Source organism: Zeus faber, assembly GCF_960531495.2.
Source record: "Zeus faber genome assembly, chromosome: 12".
NCBI classification, from domain to species: domain Eukaryota; kingdom Metazoa; phylum Chordata; class Actinopteri; order Zeiformes; family Zeidae; genus Zeus; species Zeus faber.
Window position 1 is genome coordinate 10,812,570 of NC_137196.1, and position 9,472 is coordinate 10,822,041.

The 9,472-nt window shown below is 41.8% G+C and overlaps 1 protein-coding gene across 1 annotated transcript; it reads left to right on the forward strand.

The window, feature by feature from the left end:
• Positions 1–491: 491 nt before the first annotated feature.
• On the forward strand, positions 492–9,083 carry sugp1 (SURP and G patch domain containing 1). Its single transcript, XM_080010778.1, has 14 exons — positions 492–629; positions 1,266–1,434; positions 1,638–1,738; positions 1,923–2,171; positions 2,291–2,414; positions 2,503–2,603; positions 2,910–3,033; positions 3,119–3,483; positions 3,845–3,951; positions 5,957–6,134; positions 7,056–7,162; positions 7,864–8,009; positions 8,299–8,428; positions 8,530–9,083. Exons 1-14 carry the CDS (start codon positions 611–613, stop codon positions 8,554–8,556), a joined length of 1,947 nt encoding a protein of 648 aa, XP_079866904.1. The 5' UTR covers positions 492–610; the 3' UTR covers positions 8,557–9,083.
• The last annotated feature ends 389 nt before the right edge of the window (positions 9,084–9,472 follow it).

The window sequence follows — 9,472 nt, forward strand, 5'->3', positions numbered from 1 at the left end:
GAAAAAGTGTTTTTTTTTTTTTTAGTATAACAAGTTTCAAAAACTACAATCAACTGCATAATCCGTACGGGGCCCTTATCTGATTTCCAGGTTGAAAACGGGGCCCCCAGCAGAACATAGTCGACTAGACCTGGCGCAGGTTGCGTCGAGCGACGGGAGGACGGAGCCTGTCTGTGAAGCGTCGTGGCACTGAAGACGGCGAATACAGCGACACCCGGTGGTGCACAGGAGGTATGGCAGCCGCTCCATCTGGTGACTGAAGAGGGAGCTCTGTTATAACAACAACAAAAAGGGAAACAACGATAAAGACGTTAATTCCTTAAAAAAAAAAAAAAGACTTACACGCAGACACGTCGATAAGTAGATAGAAGAACAGACAGGTAAAAAAAAAAATAGACAGATACAACTGTACGTCTATTCTTCAAGCCCGAGTGATGAAACCACATCCGGGTCAGTGTCGTTCGAAGCGTCTGACGTCACATCATCACATAGTCGTAATTCGATACGAGCTCTGACACTGTGTTGCAACTTCGCGACGGTGAAATAAACGTCGATGCGGCGATTCCGAGCGTCCCATCTCTAGGATTTATATCGTTGTCCAGCTACGACCATGGAGTCTAGCGATGCAGGTAATAATTGCGGTGTGGTGCAAATCCGTCTTATGGAACGATTGTTTCCAACAGAGCTAACCGTAGTGGTAGCTAGTCTGAGCGCTAGCTAGCTCGGTTGGACTCCCAAGCTAACATCATAATCGGGATTTTTGTATGTATGTAGAAATGTATCTATAGTATTTTTATTCATGTTCCTACAACAACCCAACTGGTGGACGTGCGGCCAGTTGCTGTTAGTTATAACCTAGGGCATGGCGATATATCGATATAATATCGATAACGCGATATAGTCTGGTATTTTGATCATGGTAATATCGCGCTATAGTTGAATGTCTTCAAGGCTGCATTACAGCTAAAGTAATGCAACCTTCTGAACTTCATAGACTGTAATCAATGCATCTAATCTACCTGCTTGGTAATAATTTCCACATTACTAATGATATTCTTACAAATATCCATTGACTCTAAATATATTATCAAAGCACCAGTCCTCCTCCCCAAAATATTGACAAATTGTTCGTTTGAAGTTAAAATGTAGGTATTTGATTTTGTCAATGTCACACAGTCCTAAACCCACCTATTTAACTAATACACATGCTTGGATTCATAATTATAGCTAGTTTATTTTAGTGGTTTATTATTAACCTTTTTCAGGACGCGGAGGTTGGAGATCCCGACCTGTCAAACCTCAGCAAAGCAAAATGAGTTTGAACATTCTCAGACAAGAGGAGCTCATAGCGCAGAAGAAGAGGGAGATCGAAGCAAAGATGGCAGAACAGGCCAAAAAGAGTGTGCAAACGCCGAGCAAACCATTGCCTCCAAGGTAACAAAATGCCTAGAGTTCTTATGATATGCCACAAATGCTTAAACATGCATAATCTTTCTTTTCAAGCATAGTAAATGTCAGTGTTGTCCTAGGGGCATTATCATTTCTGATGTCTCATCTGAATATGCTCTATGACTTAACATCACATGAGATAATGAATAAACATGCTCTAACTATTTCATCCATTATGGTTCCTGTAGTTTGCCCAGCTCTCAGGGGCCATCCTCAAACAAGTTTGCAAATGATGGAAGCTTCTTCCAACAGTTCATGAAGATGCAGAAGGACAAATCAAGTTCTCCAGGTTTGTACCTTAAGCCTCAAAATTGCCTTCAGCAATAGCCTGTCAACCCCCATTTGTGTTCGGCCAGCCAAATAGGGTTTTAAATTTAGAATACAACACTACAATAATGGCTGATCAGCTTGACCGGTAGGAAGATCCTTAGTGACCCTGAATGCACCTCTTACCTACACTGTCCTTTTTCTAGGTTCCAATAGTGAAGCCAAAGGTCCGTCTACTCCAACTCAATCGCCGGGAGCAAATTCATCCCATAAGAAAAGCATTCTCATTGGCAAGCGTCCCGGTCTTGGAATCAGTAGCATGCTCAACCAGTTCAAAAATTACTCCCAGTCCAAGAAGAACCCTGTCCTTAGCCAGAGGCCGAGTGTATTTTGTTCTCCAGATGGCGACGAGGACGACGAAGAGGTTGATGACTCCAGCTTCTTAGAAGTGAAAGGTAATTCAAGGCCTGTGTTTGATGGGGCTATCCATTACGACTTCAGCGACCTGCACACCCAGTGACTGGCATTTTGTCATTATGGGCATAAGGTAATGATACTCATAGCCTGCTTAAAGTTTCTCCCCCAGAGGACCCAGACACCAGACTTATTCTGGACAAGATGGCCTCATTTGTGGCAGAAGGGGGGACTGAGCTAGAGAAAAAGGCTATGGAGGACTATAAGGACAATCCTGTTTTTACGTAAGTCTGAAATGTTTTTTTTTTTTTGTTGGTTTACTTTCATCTTGCAACATGGATGAGCTCACATGTTCTGACTATTTTCTTTCAGGTTTTTATATGATAAGAACAGCAGAGATTATCTGTACTACAGAAAGCGAGTTGCAGAATTCAGAAAGAATTTGCCAAAACCTGATTTTTCAGCGGATAATGGTAAGAACATCACCCTCCCGTTTTTCTTGATATGTGCATTGTATCTCAGGATAATATTGAATTTACACATGCGCACATCTCCACATATCGGTAGATTTGAATGTGGTAGAACCTCCCTGCACATGTATCACCTCTGAAGTAAAGCTGTAGATCTATGCAGTTCCCCATTCACCACCCATGTCCCCCTGCGCCTCCTTCCTCTTCTTATCCCCTACTGGCTGTAGACTGGTGGTGTGTGAGGGCCAGTTGAGTACAGTACAGTAGTAGAGTGTGAGTTGAGCCCCAGTACTGATAGGCTGCTTAAAGTCTCCCCCCCAGTGGACGAGGAGACCCAGCAGGTGGCTGAGAAATTGGCTAAGTTCGTGGCTGAGGGTGGCCCTGACGTGGAGGCTATTGCTGCGGAGCACAACCGACACAACCCCGCATTCAGGTCAGTCACTGTCCACTAGTTTTGAGTGTTGTTTTCATTCTTTGTTTGTTTTTACATCTATCATGCCCCCATTTCCCCCTCTCAGTTTTTTGTATGACCACCAAAGCCCAGCCCACCGCTTCTACAAAGAGAAAGTGGAGGAGTATCACCAGGCCAAGGCCTCCCAAAGTCCTCCCTCCGCCGCACAGGAGCCAGGGATGGGAGGCCAGCGGCCCGCCGCCCCCCCTTTACCCGGAGTCCCTCCACCTCCACCCCCCTGTTACCCCAAGGTGGTCGCTCAGACGGACTCGGTGCCACCACTCCACAGCGACGAGGCCACGCCCACTCCCGTCAAACGAAAGAGGAAGAGTCGATGGGGGTCTGAGGACGACAAAGTGGAGCTGCCCATTGCCCCCATCATAGTCCCTCAGGAAGTGGACAGTCCCGATCCCACCATACCCTCACTATCGCGTACGAATACTTCTTTAACCCATATATGCTACATCCCTCTATGCTTGTAAGACTTATCATGAGTCTAGTACTGCCCATACTGGATCTCATTTTAGCTTGTAAAATATCGCACTGTAAATTTCCTTTATGTACCCATTTTTATATCCCCTATTCATATTTACATATGTTTTTATGAGAACACATAATAGCGCTCTATTTATCATTCCTTGTGGATATGATATGACTTCTTTTATTGACTTAAATTTAGTTTGCCTATTTTGTTCTGTTTATATATTTAGTTAGTTCACTTAGTTCACTATATGCAGATTTAATTGGGAATTATAGTCCAATTATAATCCATCGATTGTGCTGTGCGTTCCAGTCCAGGAGCTGAAGGGCCTGGGCTATAAGAAGGGGAAGCCTCTAGGTCTGGTGGGAGTCACAGAACTATCCGAGGACCAAAAGCGACAGATCAAAGAACAACAAGAGGTACTCAAACATTCCCAGAGCCTGGTGGTTACATGGAGGGAGTCTGGAGGAGATCTTCGGAAGGGATAGTTCTGATGTTGTAGTATCCGAAGTTCAGTGATCCCTACCAAGTTCACATTTCATATTAAGAAGCACCAATGAATTGTACACATGACAGAACAATGCTCCTAAAAAGACAAAAGGCGTGGGAACAAAAGATGTTAGAACCACCGGAGACATGTCCCAGAATACCGTCAGCAGAATACTCAATAAGAATTCTGCGATGAAAGAAGTACAAACTTGACAGCGAGAGAAGGTGGGTGTGGCTTTGCTTTACATCAACATGAAAAAATAAAAATAAATTGAAATCAAACTCATTTATTGACAGTACCCATATTTCCTCAAATAGTGTCTGGGGTTTTTATTTACCGCAACTGCCATCTGGGTGCCGTGCTCCTCAAAATAAATACGTAAAATAAACTTGTGTTTTCGTTCAGAGACACGGGAACAGCCGGGACGCACAGTGGACCAGGGATCACTCCCCATTATGCAATCCACTGTTCTGATCCAAGGCAGAACGTCCCTTGGTATAAAATGTTTGTATCATACAAATATAAACAAACTAAAACAATAGATTAAAATAAAAACACAGTAAAAGCAGCACAGGAACTGCATGGTACACTCTGTAGCGATGGAGGAGGGGGAAAAAAACACACAGATTCGTCTTGTTTATTGTTTTTTATTTGATCACTGGTTTATATTTGAGGAGATTCGGTATCTATAAAACATGCTCTGAATGTTGCGGCTCCGGGAAAAAACAAGCTTGCTGACCCGGGAAAAGGAGGAGTTTGAATGACCAGGAAAGGGAGGTTAAGGTCCGCTCCCTGCTACGACACAATGGAATTTGGACCAATCGCGACAAGGGGAGTTCTCAGAACGAGAGAAAGACGAAAGACTTTCTGTTCTGATCTTGTTCTGAATTGTTCTGTCTTTTTGGTCAAAAACCTATACTTCTTTTTGACTGTACCTCCACCTTAAAATCAGTATGTGTAAGAAAAGTTTGAACCTGAAAGAAAAAATTGTAGCGTTCCCTCAGTGATATGCCAAAGATGTTGCAACTGGTCTGTTTTGCGGACCCATGTCCTTCTCTTTATCCTTCTTAATGTTCCCAATTAGAACTGAATGAGAGCTCCCTTTCCATGACGATGATAGTACTACTGTCCACTCAGGGCTCGACAGTACCGGTTGCGCTCGGCAACCAGATTGAGTCAATTGGCAACCATTTTGTGGCCTCTGATAGGGACAGCAAAACGTGCACCCCAAAATAAATGTATTTGTTGCATTAGTGATATTTGAATATTGCTGTTACGAAACTAAAATGCTGCACGTGCATTTATTCCCACGCATCGGTGGGTACAGGCACCAGTGGATGGCAGTAGAGCAAGGTTATTACGGTCAGGGATGCAAACAACTTGCATTTCTGCAAATGTCGCATTTTTTCACATAAATTAGTCTGACTTGTGTGAATCGTCCAAATCGATCCGAAGAGTTTGTTGCGCTGACACATTTAAGCATACTTAACACATAAAACTAGGTGTGAAAAAACATTTTAGTTAAAACTAGACAGAAATAAATTTGAACTAATTGAAACTATATTGTGTTCTTAGAAATCAAACTCAAATAAGAAATATATATACAGGAAATGTCTTTAGTTTTAGTCAATTTGGTCAAGTTTGTCAACATTTATCTGTTACAATAACTAGTTGTTATCTTTGTAGACAGATAGCAATAATAATGAGCATGGCTTAGACCTCATCTGGTGGAGAGCTACTTTTAAATGGAAAAATGCAGTAACTTAATTACTTAAAATATAAGGTGACTCAAAATGGCAACCATATTTTCAGTTACGGCAACCAAAAGCTGAGGCCTAGTTGCCAGCCTGGCAACTGCTTTTAAAAGTTAGTGTTGAGCCCTGCCACGGCACCTGTCTGAGTGTGTTGTTGTGTGTCTGTTTTTCGCACTACAGATGCAGGAGATGTACGATATGATCATGAAACACAAGCGTGCCATGGCGGAGATGCAGGTCATGTGGGAGAAGGCCGTGAGAGATCACCAGCATGAGTACGACAGCGATGAGGAGGTGGACCACGATGCGGGCACCTGGGAGCATCGCCTCCGTCATATGGAGATGGAGAAAACACGTGGTAAGTGGGTTTGGGCCAATATTCGATAACATTGCCATATTTGCCACCACATACAATATTTTCACTATATCTAATATGCAAATCGTTCAGCCCTAAAAAGTATGATCTCCCGGGAAAATGAAGGATCGATTTGCGGCACAAAGGAACTGGCTCATCCATCGCTCCACTGCGCATGTCTGCTTTGGAGTTTTACGGACCCGGAAGATGACTTTTTCTCTGGAATATCGCACTTAAATGGCTTAATTAAAAACAGTGGATTGATATGAAAGTTGTTCTTTCTATTTATTAACTAAATGTATTCCTCGCTTGTTGCGAGGTGGAGGGATTGGATGTGGTGGCACGGATGGTCCAGTGATTTAAGTTGCAGCTCCAGGTTATTACTTGTATTACTAAAATGATATTATAAAAAGTTTTATTATTATTGTTATACAGAGCTGCCAAGTCTCACACTATGACCGCTAGACTCTCGCATATCAACCAGTTCACACACTCGCACACCACACCTCGTATTTCTCATGCTGAGAATCTCAAAATTAGTAATATTCCTTATTTATTTGTTTTCTACATATATATTTCCTCACTCGCGCTTCCTTGGTGGCCGTCACTGTGGACTTTAGATTGTAGATTTTAGATATGCAGATATATTTATTGTACTTAAATTAAACCAAAAAAGCACTTTGCTTAACGGGAACACTTCTCCTTCACTCTCTTACCCCCCCCCCCATTAACAACAACGATAATATGCTGTTTTGCAATAATTGGACGGGACTGCATCGCGATATAACATTTTGGATATCGCTCAAGATGAGTGGTAAGGTGATGTCATGTGTTCGTTTTATTCAGGCATCCATGTCTCAACCCAGAGCCACCGAAGTAGCGCTGGGTACTTGACCAGATGCCTGTTTCTTCTTTTTCTTCCAGAATGGGCCGAGTCCCTTACTGAAATGGGGAAAGGGAAACACTTCATTGGGGACTTCTTGCCCCCTGAGGAATTGGAAAAGTTTATGGAGACCTTCAAAGCGCTCAAGGTAAGTTTCACCCAACCTCAATAAATGTTAACATTGACAATATTTATGACATCACACCGGTTGAAAGATTTGTTTACCATTGCCCTACAAGTAGTTGATTAGCACTTAGATACATAGCTGAATAGATGTACACTATTCATCCCCGAAGAGTTAATTGTTATGTCCCAGCAGCTTCCATCATTAAACAATAGGCAGTAATAATTACAAACAATAGAAAAAAAAATGGAAAGTGTCAATATGTAGGGGAAAAAGTGAAATATACAACTGTACACAATAAAATATGGCAGGATAATGGAAAATAAACCAGAATTTTTTTAACATTTTAGACAATATAAACCTGAAAAATTAACTCTGACACAATAAAATAAAAATATTGCAGTAATTAAATGTACTTTTCAGTAAAAGTACATTTTAAATGAAGCAGTATAAGCCTGAACATTGTAAGCACTTTACACCTGAGGAATTGAAATAGAAAAACAGAATACTTAACAATAAGCCTAAAAAATAAATGTACCCAGGAAGTTTTCTCCATCTAAACATATGACATCTAAACATACAACAATAATAGTGGGAATTTCTGAGCGTTATACCACTGACCATGCATATCCCTGAAGTTTTCTTCATTGTAATTTGTTCAGTTAGATGAATAATAATATGCACAAAATTCTGATTAATTATCATTCATCGTCTGTAACTTGCAGGAGGGCCGAGACCCAGACTACTCGGAGTACAAGGAGTTCAAGCTGACAGTAGAGAACCTTGGGTTCCGCATGCTGATGAAGATGGGCTGGAAGGAAGGTGACGGGCTGGGTTCAGACGGCAAGGGCATCAAGGCTCCTGTCAATAGGTGAGCAAAGCAATCACACGGCAGATGCACAGCTCTTCTAGTACCTTGAATTTTTATGTCTTGTATGCAGTTAATATTCCCCTTGTATGGATACATCGAGGCCACCTTTTCTCTGCTCTACCAGAGCACTGGTCCATTTCTGTATGTTGTAATGCCAGAATGAACCCTGCAAACATCATTGATAGTCCCATCTGTAAAGACGGTAGTACAGTAGTAGTGTTCAAAATAACCAAATACTTCAAAATAAACACGCAATAAATTTTGAGCTCCCATGTGTCTCCCAATCCAGGGGAGTTACTGCCCAGAATGGAGGCGGATTCGGAGTTGACCGCCCCGCTGAGCTGAAAGGAAACGACGATGAATACGATGCTTTTAGAAAGAGGATGATGCTCGCCTACCGGTTCAGACCCAATCCTCTGGTAACTATAGCCAAGGCATTTTGTATATTCTGCATTCATAAACCAGATAATTGCTGTGTCACTGAATTTACTGAATTAACCCCCCCCCCCCTTCCACACAGAATAACCCACGTAGACCATACTACTGATGTGAGAAAAGAATGCAGGAGTACAACAGCAGCTGCTGTGGCACAATTTTGCTTGGATGGAATAATGGACGTTGACCGTGTGCGTGCGTGTGTAGGGGGCGGATGAAGGATGGGATGAACCCATCTCTGTCCCAAGTTCTCTTAACTTCAGTTAAGATTTTATCCAGCGACAGAATAGTTTTGCAATTCTAAAAAGCTAACTGGCCAGCATAGCGTTGTTTATCTGTTTTGTTTTTGTTTTATTCTGACGGCGACACAAGAAACTATGAAAACTGTTAGTCGCTTCGTCAAGCCCATTTATATTTTCAGCGTGACCTTTCCTTCTGTTTTTAAATACTTTATTCTGAACTGAAAAACACGTCTGTGTTCTTGTAAATTGTCTTCTTTGTGCATACATCTCCTTTTCAGTGATTGTCATCACCACAATTTCAACTTGAAACTCGTATTTTTTTCTGCCTCTTCATTATATGCTCCAATACAAACAATAAAGTGATCAGTTATACAACAAACAACTTATCAACGATCAATCTGAGTAACGTGTGTATTTTCAAGCTATTAATGACATATTTTGTCTAAGAAATATTTATAATACAGTCTGTGTGTCTTGAGTGCTGGTGGCTTTGATGAAGCGGTAGTAGAGCTTTTCAGGTGTTGGTTTTAAATAGAAAGTGTGAATGATCACACTTTTCTGTATCATTTTATATATTATATATATATATATAGCAATTAGAGGAGCTTACCAACCTCTTAGTTGCCAGTAGTAAGTTAGGTAACATCTCAGTGAAATCAGACCTTGGTTTTGCCATTCCCCAGGGTTTACACGGTTAAATATAACTCGGAACGCAGCGTCCCTGGGCGTCGGGCTGCGGCGTCAATCAATGACAACTTCAGCCTCAATCAAGAGCTGTTGACTTCA

What these genes read in the sequence shown, in the direction of transcription:
- sugp1 (XM_080010778.1), top strand. An exon ending in AGCAAACCATTGCCTCCAAG is followed by an intron (nt 1,435 to 1,637) that starts GTAACAAAATGC and finishes TGGTTCCTGTAG; the next exon opens with TTTGCCCAGCTCTCAGGGGC. An exon ending in TGATTTTTCAGCGGATAATG is followed by an intron (nt 2,604 to 2,909) that starts GTAAGAACATCA and finishes GGCTGCTTAAAG; the next exon opens with TCTCCCCCCCAGTGGACGAG.